The sequence below is a fragment of the Molossus molossus genome, unplaced genomic scaffold, assembly GCF_014108415.1.
Source record: "Molossus molossus isolate mMolMol1 unplaced genomic scaffold, mMolMol1.p scaffold_m16_p_19, whole genome shotgun sequence".
NCBI lineage: Eukaryota > Metazoa > Chordata > Mammalia > Chiroptera > Molossidae > Molossus > Molossus molossus.
Genome location: NW_023425354.1, coordinates 24,236,999 through 24,257,921, shown reverse-complemented (window position 1 = coordinate 24,257,921; position 20,923 = coordinate 24,236,999). Strand labels below are relative to the sequence as shown.

General features: G+C 48.3%; 1 protein-coding gene across 2 annotated transcripts in view; it reads right to left on the bottom strand.

The window, feature by feature from the left end:
* The window catches only part of CA10 (carbonic anhydrase 10), a 460,283-nt gene that overhangs the window by 370,398 nt on the left and 68,962 nt on the right, over positions 1-20,923 (bottom strand). For both annotated transcript variants that reach the window (XM_036268332.1, XM_036268331.1), the window contains one exon: positions 18,659-18,733. In XM_036268332.1, coding sequence (XP_036124225.1) covers positions 18,659-18,733 — 75 coding nt within the window. The remainder of the gene's footprint in view (positions 1-18,658; positions 18,734-20,923) is intronic.

Sequence of the window (20,923 nt, the reverse complement as noted above, 5' to 3'; positions counted from 1 at the left end):
AACCCTATGACCCAGAGGTAAACTTTTTTTTTTTCTGTTTTTTTCTCCAGGGTTTTTCTTATTTTTCTTATTTTTTTTTTTTTATCCTCACCCGAGGACATTTTTCCATTTTTTATTCAGATAGAGCGGGAGGGAGAGAGAGAAAGAGAGAGAGAGAGAGAGAGAGAAACACTGACATGAAAGGGACACATCGAGTGGCTGCCACCTGCACGCCAACCAGGGCCGGGGACAAACTGCAACCGAGGTACGTGCCCTTAGCGGGAACCGAACTCGGGTCTCTCTGGACCACAGGCCGACACTCTAACCGCTGAGCCAAACCGGCCAGGGCTCCAGGGTTTTTCTTGCATAGTTATGAGAGAATACAAAAACACTGAATCATACTATGTATTTGATTTAATATCTTGCTTTTATCACAAAAAGTATCAAACAATACATGGTGTTTATTTTCCTGGTCAAAAGACCCAAAATAACTAGTTCATAAGTATTGTAAAATAACTCGCTTTTTCCAACTTAAAAATAAAGTCCAATTTAAAATGTTTTATGGGGGAAAATATTCTATTCGCAAAGCAAAACCTTGAAAACATTCCATTTGTTCTTATTTAAATGAAAAGAAATGTTTTCAGGACTTGATTCCCATCTCTAAACCAATACACCCTAACCAACACCCCCCGCCCCCACCGCCAAATGACATGCTTTTAAAATTTTTCTTTCTTTCCCTGAAGCATAGGAAAGGCACATTGCTGAGAGCCAAACTGGTAAAAACATGTCTTATCCAGAGCTCGCCCTATCTGCAAATGGCTTACCTGGGGAGCCATTCACTTAGCACCCTTGATTTTCTTGTATGTTTGGGCAATGGATGTCATGACTCACTCCATGAGAGGCGCATGTGGGAGGCAGGACCATTCCCCTGGAAAGCAGGCCAAGGGGCCGGGCTCTGCAAGCAGTCATGGGACAGGGAGGAGCAGCTGAGAGGAAGAGCCCACTTCTGCTGATGGAGTATGTACGTACTTTCAGCACCCCCTGTGAGCCCAGCACAGGGCAGGCATTCCAGGGGGTGCAAAGACACAGACGACTTGCCCCTAGGAGCTGACAGTCCCCATACACAAATTCCTTGCCGAGTTTGAATGTGATGACTATGGCAATGAGGATCAAGAAAGTGTAACAGTTCACAAGATCATTCGAATCAATTCCGGCTTAAAATCAAGGAGGTCCCTCATGCTGCACTATATGAGAAGGGTCAGGTTCCAACAGGCGGGACAGGACCCTTTGGGTGCCAGGGCAGAGGAGGAGGAGTCTGAAGATGCTGAGAGGCATGCCAAAGCTGCTGGCTGAGATGCTCGGGAACAGGTCCTCAGTCCAGGCTGACATGCTGGGGGTTGTGACTGATGAACTTGGAAGTTGAAGCTGAACCACAGGTGGCTTTGCATACCAGGAGAGGAGCGTAGACATTATTCTGTAAGGAATATGAGGTCACGAAGGTTTTGATCTAACAGACACAGAATGTGGCTGTGCTCTGATTAGTCTGTTTGCGATGGGAAGAGAGAATGGAGCAGGGGAATAATAAGAACCATTTGGGAGTTTATCACAACATTCTGAAAGTCTGAAATTCAAATGGTAGTGGAAGAAATAGAATGAAATGACATGTAAGAATTATTTTGTAGTTAAAAGCTATGGTTTTGTCAATATGTTGATTTTAAGAAGCAAGAGCGGGAAAGACTCCAGGTCTAGCAAACCAACAGGGCAGCTGCTATAGTCCGTTCCCACCTCCCCTATTAGTAATGGATGCTAAGAAGAACGGAGGCAGGATACTGGAGCCAGACTGTCTGGGTTAGGGTTCCGGTTCTATCATCGACTAGTTACGTGACCTTGAGTACGATACTCAACTTCCACACGCCTCCATCTCTTTATCTTTAATCATCATAACCACTTCATGGGACGCTTGTGAGGAATAAATGAATTAACATTCGCCAAAGGCGTGGACGCATGCCTCGCACAAGGTAAGGGTGGTGTAAACGTGTGTTGATGCGCACAAGTGCTTACTAATCCGACGTCAGAGTCACTTGTCACAGCAGGGTGAACCTCTTCTGGCTCTGCCCATCTCCAGAAATGTTGGCTTTTCTCCGTTTCCAAGCCATGTGTGTGCTCTACTTTCTCTTTAAACAATCTCAGTCAGCCAAATTTTCTTCTCTTTGTGTGTGTGTGTGTTTTTTTTTTAAGAAGAAAGTCTATTTAATAACTTTTAACAGAGATAGGTGAAGGGGGAGTAGCATTTGAAGTTCAAAGATATCCATGTCTGAATTCCAGTTTTGTCCGCTTCTAGCCGTATGGTGATGGGAACGATAGTCAATCACCTGGAACCTCAATATCTTGATCTAGACTAGAACAAGGTGTTAATGATGCTTTCCTGACCAGGTTGTCCTCAGAGTTAAAAACAAATGCACACAATGCCTGTGGTGTTTAAAAGTGGTGACTAGTATTTGGGAGTCATTTTTTTGATAGATATAATATTTATTAGACCATATGCTAACATTAACTGAAAGGCTAAGGTGGTCAGTATTTTTTGAATGGGAGAAAATTTAGAATATTAATAATAAACGTATTAGGAATCTTAAACCTTTGGTAATGGATTATAATGAAATGAACCTGGATAACCTTTAAATTTTTAAAACAATTTAAAAATTTTTCCAATTATAGTTGACATACAACATTATATTGATTTTAGGTGTACACAGCATAGTGATTAAATATTTAGCCCTGGCCAGTTTGGCTCAGCAGTTAGAGTGTTGGCCTGTGGACCAGAGAGCCCCGGGTTCGGTTCCCGGTAAGGGCACATACCTCGGTTGCAGTTTGTCCCCGGCCCTGATTGGGGTCGTGTGGGTGGCAGCCACTCGATGTGTCTTGCTCACATCGATGTTTCTCTCTCTCTCTCTTCCTCCCTCTTTCCTTCCTGCTCTATCTGAAGATAAATGCAGAAGTGTCCTTGGGTGAGGGTAAAAATATATATATATATGTGTGTGTGTATGTGTGTGTGTGTGTGTGTATTTATGCAACTTACGAAGCTTATGAAGTTTTCACCCCAATAAGTCTAGCATCACTCGGTGTTTTCAGATGCCACTTGCATGTGTGTATGTGCCCATTAGACCTCCTTGCCCCACGCTGCCTCCTCTCCAGTGTTCCCAGCATGTCAAAGTTGACATGGTAAAAACGGAATCCTGGACTCTCCCCACTCCACTCCCCACTCATCCCAGTTCACCGATTCAGAGGAGGGCACCATATTTACTGAGCGATTCAAACCCCAAACTTCACGAAAAAGTAGCTGCCATGACACAAAATACACAATTGAAAATCAGGCGGTATAACTATATTGTGATGTGACATACTATAGAATGACACACATATTGTTGGAACGTGTCCGCGAGACAACCAGAGGCGCACAGCCGAACTGTACAGGAGCACTGCATTACGCCGGCGGGCGGGGGGTACGGCGTCCTCAGGTCCTCAGCCCCGATCTTCTTGCTCGTCTGAGTTTAAAGACACAAGCCCCACCGGTGGCTCTGTGGCTGAGCATGGACCCATCCACCAAGAGGTCACCGGTTCAATTCCTGGTCAGGGCACATGCCCAGGTTGTGGGCCTGATCCCAAGTAGGGGGCATGCAGGAGGCAACCAACTGATGTTCTCTCTCATTGATGTTTCTATCTCTCTCTCCCCATCCCTTCCTCTCTCTAAAAATCAATAAAGAAAAAATATTAAAAAGAAAAAAAAGACACAAGCCCATCCCCTTCTGCCCCCCCCCCACCCCACCCAGGGGACCGATACAATAGTGGGTGTGACAGCAATTAGAGAAGTCAAAATTAGCATTATTCGCTGGGCTCAGGATTTGCAGTTTCTGATACTAGGAAATTGCTAATACCTCCCAACACGTGGGACACCTATAACCTTAAGCAAAATTCCTTTACTTCTGGGGGTAATTAACCTATCATTGGAAAAATATCAAGGAAGGTCCATGGATGAGTCAATTAGTCGCCTAAGCCAAGAGGCCGACCTAAGAATGGAATCTAGTCACCTTAGCCTTGGGGGCCAGGTCAATATATAATGTATAATAATACTATAATACTTACAGAGTTTCATACTGATGAGATAAAGGTATAAGTTTTTCTGATCAACCTGGGTAACATTTTCACAGAAAAAATAAATGCAAGAAAGGCGTGGTCGAAATACAAAACACTCTAAAATGAGGCACGATTCTGGGCGACATTCTTAGAAAGATCATTCTGGGGAGAAGAAACAGTCAGATCTCCAGGAGTAAGGCATATAGCCTGAAATAAAATAAGAACGGGTTTACCACTGATACTAGCGACAGTCTGTGAATCTCCAGTGCTCAGAAGACAGGAAGGCGGAGCTGTTCTACAGCTCGGAAGAGGAGGACGGAACTGGAGAGAGGCCAGAGCCCCAGCCCTTGGAGTTGTTTGCACAGGCAGGTGGCCGGGGGCGGTGCCAAGAGCTGAGCAGACAGAGGGAGGGGCTCTGGGACCCCCATGGAGGCGACATGAGGAAGAGGAGGCACCGAAGGCTGAAAAAGCCCCTTCCTATCTGAAACGGCTGACCTAGAGATGTGCATTCTTCCAGAAAGGAAAGGAGAATCATTGGCGATCGCAGCCCGGGCTGAAAAGGAACCGGTCGCTTGGCACTTGGCAGGGACTGGTGACCCGATTCTGTTCCGTGAGGGGAGGAGACAGGTTGAAAGGCAATTTGGAATTGTGATCCAAAAATCAGCACAGCTGTCATGGTCTCCAGTCATAAGGGGGCCTGGAGTGGGTTGGGGGTGGGGGGAAGGAGGCCCTCTTCCAGCCCTTGTCATCATGCTGGGACCCTGTAACCCAGTCTGGGGTGGGGGTGGGGTTGGCTCCCTCCTATTGCCAAATCTTCCAAGTTAAAAGCATCCCATGCAGGATTCTTGCTGCATAAAGCCTTTGCCGCATAGTCTGTCTTTGGGGGAATGTTACAGAAGCTTACATCCAGGAACAAAGCCCACAGGCACCTCCCAGTCCTCCTTTTGCAGGTATAAGAAGTAGGATTCCTGGTTGGGGTTCTAGTCTTGCTGCCTTTGATTCTCTTCCACCTGACAGAAAACGTCTAACCTGTGTGAAGCATCCTGCTGGCTCGTCTATAAACATCCCATTATCACATAACAACTCAATGAGCAGTATTTACCCTTCCAAGGTACCTCCCAACAGCTCACCCAGCTGCTTTTCAATACAGCTGGATCCGCTGCCTGTGAAGGGAACCAAGGCATGTCTTTCAAAGGGGAGGCCCTGCCAGGAGGGAAGAATGGATTTCAAGCTAGCTAGGAAGCCAGGAGATAATGCGGCCAACGTCACGGATGTTAACCCACTTAGCATCACTCAGAGAAACCAGGTGTTGCATTGCCAGAGGCAGCCGTGAACTCTGCTGTTGGGTTCCCCACCCCGAATAGGTTTCCAGGGATTGTGACAAACTATGGAACCGATCCCTGAGAGTACAGTCTCCCAATGATTGTACAGTCACTAAACCCACGGCTGTATACAGCGGAATACCACAAATATCTGATTCAAGAACAGACCATTTTTTAATACCCCTTCTCTAAAAAACACAATTATTTTCAATAATAATCACACAACATTCAAGAGCAATCGAATTCAATAACACTCACACAACAGTTTTCTTTAGTTTTCCAACGACGACTTAAAAATTTCAACGATAAAGGCATTTTTCAGATTCAATCAAATATTTCATGGCTGAGCTGGAAACTGCCCATACCAAACAAAAAATATTACGCCTTGCAGTTCACATTGTGCTTCGGTGTTTTAAAATTTTAAGTGCAAATAAAAACTCCAACTAGTCACGCAGAAGGACATAATTGAAGTAATTCAAGTTTTGTTTCTTTGTGTGCCAGCGTTATTTATTTTGAATCAACTGTTTCCATTCCGGAATGTGTAATACTATGGATACTGGAGACAGGGTCTGCCCTGCAGTGAACTCCAGCAATTCTGGGCCCTGAGCATAAACACATGCAGACATGCTAATTGAATAACCGAGAATCCCCCTAATTAACTTCTTTGCAGAGCACAGTGCTTACTAAAGGATACGTGACACAAAGGTGCTCATTTAAAGATTACACATTTATCATTAAAACACAAGAGCAACCACAAGCATTGTTTAGAGCTCGGACCAATAAAATATTTGTTTCAGGGAGCAGTTATTTGATCACTGGCATTCTTAGAATTTCTAGCACATGGGGATAATAAAAAAAAAAAAAACAGATAAAACATTTGGTGGGTTTCATGATTGTTATTAAATTCTCCACAGATAACGTGTTCCTCTCTGCCTGCGCCCAGAGTGGATCCGTGCCCACGAGCCTCAGTTGGTACACCTCGGATTGGATAGGTCCAGAAGTGTTTCCCAAGAGGATGACTGGCTAGAACCACCTGTGTTGATTGGACTAGGGATCCGGGTGTGGTACCAGGAGAGCCATGTGCCTCTGAGGAGGTTTAGTGCAAAGGCCCATCCAGCAGGGGTGGTACACACTGGGAGGCTGCAGCAGAACCCAAACCCTCTCTGAAGTGAAGCATACCTGAGGTTCTGCATGTGCTCAAGCAGCATCTTGGTGCACAATGTGCTATTGCTAACTTATTTTTAAAAGGTTCACAGGACCTCCTTGGATTAGAAGGGGGTGTTAGGAACTCAGAGTAGTGTATGACCGAGCTGGTCTCTTCCTGGCAACTTTAAAGAGCCTAATGCAACAAAATTGTGATAGCAAAAGTAGCAACACCTCAGTGTGCTTTCAGAGTCTATCAGGCACATCCAGGTATAGTACACCGTTTCACTTCCACAGACGTAGGTTTTACTGCCCTTATTTTAAAAATGAGTCAACTGAGGCTCTGAGAAGGTAGGTGATTGGCCAGCAACGTCCAGCTGGTGCACGATGGGTGGAGCACAAAAGCATGATCTGAGCCCGGGGCACTCCCCACGACAGCTCTAGAGCATGGTGACAAAAGGCACTGTCACAGGTGAGATGATAAACAGGTGTGCTTACTGCTTACAAGAAGCTTACAATCTGTTACTTAGTCATAGGTCAGGTTCCAATGCATTGAATCCACCAGGGACTCCCTTCTCCGTCTTGTCCACCTGGCACATACTTACGTATCTTTTTCTATTTTTTATTTTTATTTTCTTTATTGATTTTAGAGAGAGAGGAAGGGAGAGGGAGAGGGAGAAAGAAACATCGATGAGAGAGAACATCAACTGGCTGCCTCCTGCATGCCCCCCGCTGGAGATTTGGCCCACAACCTGGGCATGTGTCCTGACTGGGAATCGAACCAGTGACCTCTTGGTGCACGGGTCGACGCTCAACCAGTGAGCCACACTGGCCGGACCTTATGTATCTTTTAAGAGAAGTTTTCGTCTGTGAAGCCTTCCTTGATCACAAAGGTATACTGTCTCCCTACCCCTGTCTCACATCCCCAACCAGACTAAACTGTAATCTCTGACTTGCCTGCCTGCCTCTATGTGTCCAAGCTCCTTGAGATGAGGAGTCTCAGTTCAGTCCTATTTGGATCCCCAGTGTCCAGCAAGGTGTCTGGCACCTGTCAGGCTTGGAATACATTTTAATCTCCATACAACCCAATTTCTGGGAAACAACGTAACAAAGATTTTTATAATTGAGGGTGGTGAGTCCCTGCAACATCTCCCTCCTCTGCAGAGAACATCTCCACTGACTTCTATTTGCGTTCTCTTAGAGATGAGAGATCAGAAATCTGGAGAGACACACCTTTATCACTGACTCCATTTCAAAACCCTGATATTGAGAACGTCGTAAAATTATCCTGTGAGTAAAATCAATGTTCTATTTCTTAATGCTGCTAAATATATTTCCCGAACCAATGGTAGATCGCATTAGCCAACCCTTAGGGAATACTGGAGCCAGAATGGGTCTTTGAAAACCACACCACTCCACATCATGATTTTATAACTGGGGAAACCGAGACGCCGAGATGCTGAGAGACTTGCCTAAGATTTCGTGGAACAGTCAAGCCAGTGAGCACTTGCCCATATTCCTTGCTGCTTCCATGACCCAGAGGAGGAAGAAGACTGGCGATGATAAAGGCAAAGCCCAGGGCCAGAAGACTGGTGTGCTCACCACCGACTCCCTGCTCAAGGAAAGTCAACGGATAACAACAAGAACCTACACAGTAAGACTTGATTGCCCCCAATGGCCAAGGGTTATTCCCTTGACCAAATAATATGCCACGGGGCTCTGTAAAATGCAAAGTTTCTTTCTTAGGGAAATTGAAATGAAACACTATACTCAAACAAAAAAGGCCTGTATACACTTCTGGAGCAAAGAAATTGATGTCATGAAGTGGGGCATCAGGAGGGGCTTGATGTTGGAACATCTGACCTCCAGAATTATGGATATGTAAATGTACACACCTGTATATATATCTTGAGATATAAGGTACATCTGTGTTGTTTCAAGCCCCCATCGTTTGTAGAGCAACCATAGGAAACCGAGATGATGACTTTGCATAGCACTCAGCTGGGGGGTACTGAAGCATGCTGGAGGGGGGTAAGCTTACGGGCTGTGGGATCCTCTTCCCTTCAGGGGGACAGTGAATGGGCCTGGGTGACCATGTAGTGAATACCTGAGGAGAAAGCCTGTGTGTCCTGAGCTACTCTTGACCCTAGGGTCACAACCTGTTGGTCAAAGGTGGAATGAGAGGTCAGGAGCAGGGCAGAAAGCAAACCCTGAGCCTGAGCCTGAGCCAGAGGCCCAAAGGCAAGGTTACTAAGCGCAAGGACACAGGTCTGAGTAGACAGAGGCGTGAGAAGCCAGAGTCTGGGGCTAGAGGCTGAAAGAGCCAGGGAGAGGAGGGGCAAGGGGAAAATGGCTGAAGAGTCATCTGGGGTGACATCCCATAGGCCCCTGAGCACTGCTGTTCACAGGAGTCTTGCATCCCTTGTCCTGTCCACTCTCTGAGTCTTTCCATCTCCACAGTGGACTACGGCACCCCTCTCTAACAAGTTTTCAGAAACCTGGGGTCATGTATAAAATCCCCCCTTCTCCCTCCCCCTTTACATCTGTTGCACATGTGGGAAACGGGCTGAGAAATCTGAGGCGGGGTGGGGAGAGCCAGCTCTGGGTTTCTCCTGAAGACACGCTTCACATCAAGGCGACAAAAGCGACATCCTACCCACGGAACAGTATTCCCTACTTCTCTGTTGGAAGATGTTAGGCTAAAACAATGTCTACTCCGTATTTGAAGACCACAGTGGCGTGCACACCCTGTCTGGTAGCCCCATCTGAGTGGGGGCGGGGTTTGGGAAATGCTGGGATGCGAACCCTGTGACTAGGTTACATTGAATGTCACTGATGAAAAAATGTTGCAGATGCAAAGGAGGTCCTCAAAGGTGACTCTGAGTTGATCCTAAGGGAGAGGCCTAACATGAAAAGGAGAGTCAAGGCCTTCTGAGAAGGGGAGGCCTGGGGCCTCAGTCCTATAACCCCAAAGAACTGAATTCTGTTAGGGACTTTCGAAAGCTTGGCCCCAGATGCAATACAGCCGGACCGACACCTTGCGCAGCACTGTGAGACCCTCAGCAGAGGACCCAGCGCAGCCCAAGGGAACTGAGAGACAATACACGTGCCGATTTTAGCTGTTCAACGTGTGGTCAATTGTCACACGGCAGTCGAAAGTGGTATTGGGCTTTCTAACTAATAGGCACCACGCACTACGGGAGCAATGAGAGGCAGGCACGGCCCAGGCATCCGTTCCCGGCCTGCCCGCCTCCTGCCGAGGGGACCGCGGGGAGCAACGCGAGCTCGTGTTTGTCTCGCCCGTGTCTCATACGAGTCTTTCTTAAGCAAAGAAAATTGGCCATTTGCACAACACAGGTAATTAGGCACCAGTGCTAAGCCACAGGTAGCTGCCACAGGTATAATTATCCTCATCTTCTAACAATCTTAAGGTTTTAAGGGAGGGTTGGAAAGTGTATGATGAAAGAAGTGATTGGCCTGGGCGAAGCGTTTCTCCTCAAGCACGCCAGAGGACGGTGCCATGAGTCAAAGCCACCTACTCCCATCCTGATCCTGATCAGAAATGAAGCTGCGACTTCCTCTACTAATCATCCGGACGGTTAGAAAGTCAGTTTCATGATCCCTTGGTGCTTGTCAGATCTCCGAGGAAGAGTAAATTGCTGATACTGTTTGTTGTCCTCCCATTACTCCTGAGCGCTCTATGTAGACGCTTCGCATGTGGCCCACACCCAGTGTGATCTCGCTCCTGACCACCTCCAGTCTCCAACCAGGTTGCCTGTCCTTCTGCACCCAGCCACAGTGGAATCTGTTCTGGTTTTGTATGCCTGTCAAGCCCACGATGCCTCTGAACTTTTACCCAGGCTCACTCCTCTGCCTGGAGTGCTCTCCTGTCTACTCCTCACTGGTCCTGTCCCTCCTAAACTCCCAGTCTCAGCTTTTGCAGGAAGGTCTTCTCTGATCTCTGAACTATTATTTTTGCAGAACTTCTCAAAACCCTTTATAGCACATACTGCAGTTTGTAGTGATGTGCTTATTTGATGATGATGATGGTGGTGGTGGTGGTGGTGGTGATGAAGATGGTGGTGATGATGGTGATGATGGTGATGGTGGTGGTAATGATGGTGATGGTGATATGTTGGTAGTGATGATGATGATGATGATGATGATGGTGGTGATGGTGATGATGGTGGTGGTGGTGATGGTGATGATGGTGATGGTGGTCATGGTGATGGTGGTCATGGTGATGGTGGTGATGATGATGGTGGTGGTGATGGTGATGGTGATGGTGGTGGTAATGATGGTGATGGTGATATGTTGGTAGTGATGATGATGATGATGATGATGATGATGATGGTGGTGATGGTGATGATGGTGGTGGTGGTGATGGTGATGATGGTGATGGTGGTCATGGTGATGGTGGTCATGGTGATGGTGGTGATGATGATGGTGGTGGTGATGGTGATGGTGATGGTGATGATGATGGTGGTGGTAATGATGGTGATGATGATGATGGTGGTGATGGTGATGATGATGGTGGTGGTGGTGATGGTGATGATGGTGATGGTGATGATGGTGGTAGTGATGACAATTTATACCTGGCTTCAAGGGGCAATGATTCCTCTGTTCTGATCCAAGTTCATTTACCAAATATTGAGACCCTGCTATATGCAACATTTGCCCCTTGACCTGTAGGGGTAGGGAGTAGAAGAAGACAAGGTTCCTGTTTCTACAAGCTGGACCCTTCCCAGAGTTCCTATTGCTTCTGTCTTAGCTCACATCTCCTTCATCCTCATCCTGAATTCTTCACTAGTTGCAATCCCTCCTTTGGTGTCGCAATGCCTTAATGGTAAATCCAAACTCATAGCTAGTATGACCTTCCATGATGGGGCCCCCGCTGCCCTCTTCCTAGCCTGCAGGCCTTTGCCCAACTTGCTCCTCTCTCTGAAACACCTTCTCTCCTCAGCAGAGTCGTACATGTTACCAGTGGGAGTTTAAGCATCGCCCCTGCGGGGAAGCCCTGTGCTCTCTGTCACTGGGTAGCCCCAAACACCCTCCCTGGCAATCTGGGAAACACTGTGAGGTGACAGATGTTTACCCATCTCTCTCCCCCTGTCCTCAGCTCCTTGAGGCCACAGTGGAACCTCCTTGTGTCTTTACCCACCAAGGACCAAGTGTGGCCATGTTGAAAGCCGGCGTCCAAAGAGAACTCGGCTGAGGAGAGCTGGAGAGGTCAGTTTCAGCGACCTGGAGTGACCCTCTGACGGTGGAGGAAGAGAAGAGAGGTTCCTGTCCAAGAGTTCATCAAGCTGGAAAAACATACACCCCGAGTGTCATGATTTAAAGCTTTAAAATGGAAATAAGCCCCAGATTCCGATGTCCTGGTCTGGAAGGGGGGAAGGCTACTCCCCATCCAAACATTGCCGTGTGAAGCAGGTGTTGGGTGCCTATTACTTTCAGTGACTCCCTCCCACTAGACTGTAAGCTCCGAGAAGTTCCAGGTTATCTTTGTCCGAAATCCCAGCTCCTAGGATAGCGCCTCCTCTGAAGAGAACGCCCGACTTCCCTACTGCTGTGGACGAATGAAATGGGAAGAGATCGCATTTGGCACACACTTTTCTGAAATGTGTTCACTGTGTGTATATGTTTACGCCAAATGATAAATGTGTTATGTACATGTGTGAGAGAGATATATACTTTAAATGCTACTAAACAAATCCCACAATTAACCCAATTTATATTTTGTGTGTGTGTTGTTTTGGTTTTCACAGTCTTAGTATATAGGTGCTTACCATCTGTTGCCTGAATGATAAAAAAAAGAAAAGAACCTCATGGATCCCCCCGCCTCTGATATCCTCCCTGAAATAGAATACGTCCCCATTATCGTATCCATAGCTGGCTTTTTAAAATACACATTTGATTGTGACTCTCCAGAGCTTAGAGATGTCTCCCAGTACCTCTATTTTTAAAGGGACTATGTCTAAGCTCTTGAAACGAGAACACAGAGAGCCTCATGGCCTGGTCCCCAAGGGCCTTGCTGGCCTTCTCACGCATCAGGCTCCACCCCCTGCCCTTCAGGCCCTGAGAACTACCCCCACCTCCCAAGCCCAGGGTGCATTTCCATCCTTCTCGCCAGTGCTGCTTACTCTGATGTCCCCCACCTTCTGCTCCTCCTCCACCTGGTGTAATCCTGAACCAAGACCCAGCTCCGGTCCCTGCCTTCCGCCGTGTACTGGGAAACCCAGGCCTGGAAAGAACGTGTGGCTGCCGGGGACGGCCAGCCTCACTGAGCGTCTCCACCGGGGACGGCCAGCCACACTGAGCGTCTCCACCGGGGACGGCCAGCCTCACTGAGCGTCTCCACCGGGGACGGCCAGCCTCACTGAGCGTCTCCACCGGGGACGGCCAGCCTCACTGAGCGTCTCCACCGGGGACGGCCAGCCTCACTGAGCGTCTCCACCGGGGACGGCCAGCCTCACTGAGCGTCTCCACCGGGGACGGCCAGCCTCACTGAGCGTCTCCACGGGGACGGCCAGCCTCACTGAGCGTCTCCACCGGGGACGGCCAGCCTCACTGAGCGTCTCCACGGGGACGGCCAGCCTCACTGAGTGTCTCCACGGGGACGGCCAGCCTCACTGAGCGTCTCCACCGGGGACGGCCAGCCTCACTGAGCGTCTCCACCGGGGACGGCCAGCCTCACTCAGAGTGTCTCCACCGGGGACGGCCAGCCTCACTCAGAGCGTCTCCACCGGGGACGGCCAGCCTCACTCAGAGTGTCTCCACGGGGACGGCCAGCCTCACTCAGAGTGTCTCCACCGGGGACGGCCAGCCTCACTGAGCGTCTCCACCGGGGACGGCCAACCTCACTGAGCGTCTCCACCGGGGACGGCCAGCCTCACTCAGAGTGTCTCCACCGGGGACGGCCAGCCTCACTCAGAGAGTCTCCACCGGGGACGGCCAGCCTCACTCAGAGCGTCTCCACGGGGACGGCCAGCCTCACTCAGAGCGTCTCCACGGGGACGGCCAGCCTCACTCAGAGTGTCTCCACCGGGGACGGCCAGCCTCACTGAGCGTCTCCACCGGGGACGGCCAGCCTCACTCAGAGTGTCTCCACCGGGGACGGCCAGCCTCACTGAGCGTCTCCACCGGGGACGGCCAGCCTCACTGAGCGTCTCCACCGGGGACGGCCAGCCTCACTGAGCGTCTCCACCGGGGACGGCCAGCCTCACTGAGCGTCTCCACCGGGGACGGCCAGCCTCACTGAGTGTCTCCACCACGAGGGCTTTGTTTTCTCACTTAAGAAAATCAACGCCGAGGTGACTCCATGGCTAAGTCAATGCTCAGTGGGCCAGGAAAGATCTGGGTTCTCTCCAACTCTCTGTTCTGCCACCTGAAGTGTGGCTTTTGTCCCCAGGTTTGCTTATCAGGCTTCCCCTCACGAGCAGGGATCGAACTGCTCATCATATGTCCATGTCTGTATTAGTATATTAGTCAGGGTTTCCAGAGAAACAGAACCTACAGAATGTGTGTGCGCGCGTGCGCATGTGCATGTGTGCATCTGTGTGCACATGTATGCAGAGAGAGAGATTTATTTTAAGCCGCTGGTTTATGTGACTGTGGACGCTGACAAATCTGGAATTTGCAGGATAGGCCGGCAGGCCGGAGACCCAGAGGAGTATTGATTTTGCAGCTTGAGGACCAAAGGCTTCTGGAAGCACAATCCCCCCTTCCTTGGGAGACCTCAGTCTTTTTCTCTTAAGACCTTCAGCTGGCTGGATGAGGCCCACCAACATTGTGGAGGGAAATCTGCTTCACTCAAAAGTCTACCGATGTAAATGTTAATCTCATCTAAAAACGATCTTCATGGAAACATCTAGTATAATGTTTGAGCAGATAACTGGGTCCTGTGGACTAGCCAAGCTGACACATAAAATTAGCTATTTTGATATCTACATCAATCACTGTCAGGAAGGAGACTGGAATCCCCAGGATGATTGTGGATATTCGCCAAGACTAACCTTCTGGGTCTGGGGAGGGACTCCCTTCCTGAGCATACGGCTGTGTGGAGGGTGGACATTCAAACAAAAGCGGGGCTCTGCCTGCAAGGCGGACTGTTGGGGGGGTTGGATGAAAGCATGGATTTCAGCAGGTAATCGACCAAGTGTGTTCAACACCAGGCAAGCAGAAGCCCAGTATTTTATGGCCTTCTTTATATCTTCTATCAATCCTATCACAGTCCTTGTAATACTGAGTCGTCAGTTTATGGTTTATCTTCCTCCTCAGACTGTGGGTCCACCCTTGAATAAAAACCATGTACTGGTTACCTCTTTTTTTTTTTTAATCCTCACCTGAGGACATTTTCCCATTTTTGTTCAGATAGAGTGAGAGGGAAAGAGAGGAAGAGAAAGAGAGAAGAGAGAAACATCGATGCAAAAGGGACACGTTGAGTGGCTGCCACCCGCACGACCCAACCAGGGCCAGGGACAAACCGCAACCAAGGCAAGTGCCCCCAGCAGGAACCGAACCCAGGTCTTTCTGGACCGCTGGCCGGCGCTCCAACCGCTGAGCCAAACTGGCCAGGGCTGTACTGGTTACCTCCTTATCAACAGGCCCTCACATGGTGCTCAGCATCAGGTGATTATTCCATAAATGCTACTGAATTAACCAAAATTGGCTCTTCTTGTTCTAAGTCAACCTTGTTCATGCTATTGCTGCAGAAATCATGTCTTTCTGTCCACCACAGGCTTTGCTGACGTCGCAGATTCATAACTGCCATTCCAACCGACAAGTACTTCTAGACACTCTTGTAAAGAACTTATGGGACAATAAAACTTGTTCAAGTAGTTTAGTCAGACAAAGTTCTCTTCTCTTTCACATATCCGTACCCTGAAAAATCCCCATGGCAAAGTGAAGAACCCTCTCAACCCTATACTCAGCAATAATAATTAGAGATAAAGGGTCCAATGTTTGACCTAAAGCACCAGCTCAGATAAAGTAGGTCATCTGGAGTCTGTCAGATGTTAGAGCCTCAGGTCCAGTTGCTTAATTCAAAAATTCTCATGACTCCTATCTTTATTTTTTTCCCAGCATAATTGAAGTTCCCAAAGTTTAGGAAGTAAAATGATCAGATACCAGTCTTCTTTACCAGGAAGCCAAAGGTCATCAGAGGTGTTAAATACAGAGGTTGATAAGTCACTTCTCAGTTGGCCACTGTGTAGGAGAATTCAAGAAACATTTACTAAGCATCTTCCATGTTCTAGGCACCAGGAGAGACCCTCATTTGCAATATTATATTTTCCAAATCTTAACTGTCTTTGCTCAAGCAGACAAGTATCAAATATCCAGCTATGGTGCTACTGATAAAAGAATTATAATGACACCAGGGAGACTGACATGTGCTGACTGGCACCATGCACCAGACATCACCATGAGCACTTTACCTGCATTACGGAATTTAATTGTCACAAAACCTCATGGCTGTGTTGGTCCTTATCTCCATTTTAGTAGATGAAGATTTGGGGGCTGAGTGTGGGTGGGCAACGTGCTGAGAGTTATACCAGCAGGAAGCCCAGGACCGGGGCTCAACTCCAGGGCTGACCCCAGAGCCCATACTCAGGACCTCCACAACTTCTGCTTCCCATATAGTGGTTTTTGTGTGCATTATCTCATTTGAAACTGGAAATGAGGGAAAGTTCAACTCTTAAACCAACATATAAGGGGAAGATAAAATTTCTTTCCTGTGATTATTTTAATTTTTTTTTGTTAATCCTTACTCAAGGATAATTTCTCCATTGATTTTTAGAGAGAGTAGAAGGGTGGGTGGGGCGGGGGAAGAGGAGAGAGAAAAACATTGATGTTAGAGAGACACATCAATTGGTTGCCTCCTGCACGTGTCCCAACCAGGGCCCGGGATCAAACCTGCAACCCTGGCATGTGCCCTTGACCAGGAATCGAACCTGTGACACTTCGGTGTGCTGGCTGATGCTCCAACCACTGAGCAACGCCGGCCAGGGCTCCTGTGATTATTTGAGAAGCAACAACAAACTCAAAGCACGGCCTTGAACACATGTATACAATGTGTCAACAGAGGGGAAATCATCAAAAAATGTTGGGCGGAAAAGCAAAATTCTGCAGAGCCTATCCGGTATTATCCATGAGCATTTTCGTACCTACAGAGGCTGTAATAAGTCTAGTTCAGTTTAGCGAGACTTACAATAACCTGGAAGAATGCCCTTTGTTGCTCTAATTCCATAATCCGAAAGCACAAGAATGTAACTATAAATGTAATTTTCAGGATATCTTGCCCTGGTCGGATGGCTCAGTTGGCTGGAACATCATCCTGTGCACCAAAAGGGGGTGAGTGCGATTCCCACTCAGGGCACATACCTAGGCTGCAGGTTTGATCCCTGATTGGGCATATTTGGGAGGCAACTGATTGATGTTTCTCTCTCACATCGATATTTCTCTCTCTCTCTCTCAAATCTGTAAAAACATATCCTTGGGTGAGTATTTTTTTAAAAATGTAATTTCCAGGATATCTTGAATATAAGCAGCACATCCCTCAGGAAAACAAAACAAACCAAGCATTCTATCCATTGGAAAGGGACATCCCAGCTGTAAGTATAAAACATTGGGCATCTATACAGGCCATGTGAACATAGCTCGTGTCAATTAAGTTGTTATAACATCAGAAACCTGATCATTCCTGGGTGAATTCACCAAGTCCAGTTTCTACCCCACGGAGCCAAGGAAGAAATGCACCACAGTGAATTTATGAAGATAATATTATCGGTTTATGAGGCTATTTGGAAGTCCGCTGGCTTTTGCCCGAGTCATGACTGTCCCTCACCACGCCTGCCTTCTTCCCCTGGGGAAGCTCCAAGACATGTGCTGCTGTCACACAACACAAGTGAGACAAGCGATGCTCAGAGGAGTCAGGCAACTTGCTTCGCTGTGCACAGCGAATGGAATGAACTCTACAGAACAGGAGAGGACGGCATCCCAGCCAAGGATGCAGGGCACTGGGGACACCGCACCTGCCACCAGTTACAAAGACCTTATCTGACGCGTGGGGTCGTCTGTTCTCAGTGCCTGAGCGAGAACCCCACACTGGCTCTTCTTAGCCGAGGACATTTTTTTTTTATTGCGTTTATCTTCAGATAGAGCAGGAGGGAGAGAGGGTGGAAGGAAGAGAGAAACGTTGATGTGAGAGAGACACATGGACTGGTTGCCACCCCTATGACGCCAACCAGGGTCAGGGACAAACTGCAACTCCGGTACGCGCCCTTAGCGGGAACCGAACCCGGGTCTCTCTGGTCCGTGGGCCAATGTTCTAACCGCTGAGCCAAACCGGCCAGGGCTTCCTCTTGGGAGCTTTTGTTGTAACCTCTCATACCTAAGCAGTTCGAATACTCTGGAATATCTCACCTGCCTTCCCTTTCACCCTTCTCTTGAACATTCTTGTCTCTCCCCACTGAAGTCGTAATTGAACAATAGAAGGAGGAGGACCGCGGCTGGTAAGGCGGGGGGAAGGCAAGGGACCCGCCACCTTGCTTCTCAGCTACAGTCCCAGTCTGTTTCTGGCTGCCACCTGCTTCCACTCCTCTCCCGTCACGCTGACAGCACGTTCTCTGCCTGTTATTTTTAGCTGGTGCTTGGCCCCCTCTGCTAAGTCCTCCCCTGGATGCTACGGGAGTGACCTCAGGGACAGCAGGCCTCCCAGCAGGCCTCCCCGCCGGGCCGTCAGCCTTTCCAGGCTTCCTGGGGCATTAAGGTTCAGAAATGGCTCTCCCCCCCTTAACCAGATTCCAGCACGGCGCTTCACCCCTCACCCCCCAGCGCGCTCCCCGGACAGGGCCACCGCGGGTGGACGGACCCTGGGATGGAGACTCCGGCGGAAAAACACGGCGTTGCTGGAACTGCCACGCGCTCGATCAGCTTCGTCCTGATGGCGTTTTCCTCCGACACGGAGGTCAGACGGTGCTGCCTTTTGCAACGCCTTCTATGCCATGTAGCAGATGCAAAACTGCAGATAATACCGTATGTCATTCAAATTCTTTTCTTAAAAATACGAGTAACTGTCTTACCTGGAACAAAGCTTCCCTGGACCACCTCCTTGTACGCCCACCAGCCTTCATGGATTTTTGGTGAATTCTGTTGAGCTAAAGGAAAAACAAGGAAGAGAGACTAAGATAATGGCAGAGAAGCACTGTGTCCTGACTGTCTAAGCAAGAAACACGCATAGACGTAAAATAATCCCTTTCTACCCAAAAGTCATGCTAAAAAACTCAACAGCAACCCTCCCCCTCCTTTTGTCCAATTAGATTAACTTGTAAATATACAGTCACAGAGTGTTATAAAGAGCACTCAGGCTATGTCTCTTGAAGAGAAATAGACCTTAATTATCTATTTAAGCCTATTTGAGTTCCCCTGTCATTTGTCTCGGCCTCTGACTCACCTGTTTTCCTCCTCACCTGCCCCCTACACACACACAGACACATGCACACACACACACACCCTCCTTTGGAATTGAGAGAAGGCTGATCCCACCCACAAGCCAGGCAAAAATCCTACCCGTGCGCGGACTCTTAGGAAGGGAGAAGTGGGGAGTTTGCTGACAGCTCAATGAGCAATGGGAAGGGTGCAATTAGCCAGCTTTCCTCAGGTCCCAGGAAAATAAAAATAGAAATAATTATGGTGAGGGCTTTTGACATCATAGGGAGAAAGGGTAGAAAACCCAAGAAATGGCCGGAACCACTCAGCCTGAGCAGGGCCCAGAGGATGTCTCTCGATTACTAAACATGCTCCCTGCAGGCGCGAGTGGAAGGGACGAAGGGCGTTTTAGGTCACGTGTTTTCCCGGGCCCTTGTGTGCCCAGTCTGGCTTCATGCCGTTCAGCCAGTTGAAGGACAGGACGGCACACAGAAAAGGCACCCCGTTTCAGGCTCTGCTTCCGGGCTGGGAGCAGCTTCTCTGAGACGGCCCCAAAAGAAGTACTGGATTTCCATCTTCACTCCTGGCCAGATCCTCAGTCGTCACCTTGACGTTTACATCCGATCTGCCCGGGCGGGGAGCTGAGGGAGAACCCCTCGGAGCAAACGGTGGGCAGGGAGCATCCTCCGCTTCCGCTGTGCTCTCTGCCTCTCTCTGCTTATGGATCGGGGTTTCTTTATTTCACATGCAACCAGCCCCTGGGGAAAATCCAGGTGTCTGATCAAAAAAATGGTGTTGACAATAAAAGTTGTCCTCACTGCCAGATGAGGAGACAGGTACTCCGTCTCTCCGGGCAGTAAAGACACCTACTTCTATTTCATTCTCCTTCTTCTCATCGGGGAAGTTTGAGAATGTGTGAGTTTTGAAAGGAAACTCAGAATCTCAGGGTTCTGAAAGAAACATAGAGTTCATTGCTCTAATCTCTTCCTGGACAGATGAGGAAACTGAGGCACAGAGAAGGGATGCCACTTAAAAAAGTGTGGGGTCTTAGAACGGGAGTCAGCAAACTTCTACTCCCAGTGGCCAGATGGTTAATATTGTGCGCTTTGAAGGCCATGCTGTCCCCTTCCCAACTACTCAACTGTCATTATCGCAGTGTATGCAATGTATAAATGGATGGGCATGACTGTGTGCCAATAAAACTTTATTTACAAACACACCCAGAGCAATAGATTTAGCCTGTGGGCCAAAATCTGCTGACTCCTGTGTTAGAGCAAGAAAGGGTTTTGCCATCTAGTGCTGCTCCTTATCAAACTTTTAGAAGTGAGCTACTTTAAAGAGAAAATCAGAATATGAAAATACATGAGTTTCCAATGACACGTAAATGGTATCTGATCAATAAACATTGTAGAAGGTATGTGTAATGTGAAGTCTTTTCCAATCTTTTCCAGACTTCCTGAAATTAGTCACTGGGGTGTACATAAAAGTCAATAGGGCCCCTTCACAGCCCCCCATTTCCATTGGGTTAAACTACCAAAGCTGGAGGCGCCTCTTGTAAACACTGCCCACAACCCCATGCTGGGCTTTCAAACCAGTCATTAGGGGCCGACCCTATCCCTGGAAGCCTTTTTATTCTTCCCACGAGTGCATAAAGCATGTTTCTGGATGACCCCTGGGAATCTCACCTGTTCCTGTGGATAAAGTAACTACATTTTCACCTGCTAATTCGTTCACATCATTTTGAGATCAACTCTTACAACTCTCCTCTATTGATACATATTTTTCAACACCTATCACGAGCTGCAAGACAGAGTTAACTAACTTAATTTAGGTACAGAGAAAACACAACTGTGAAACATCTGCGAGTGGAAATTCTAGTGGACTTCGGACCTGGGAGGAAACAACTCGAGAGCAACGAT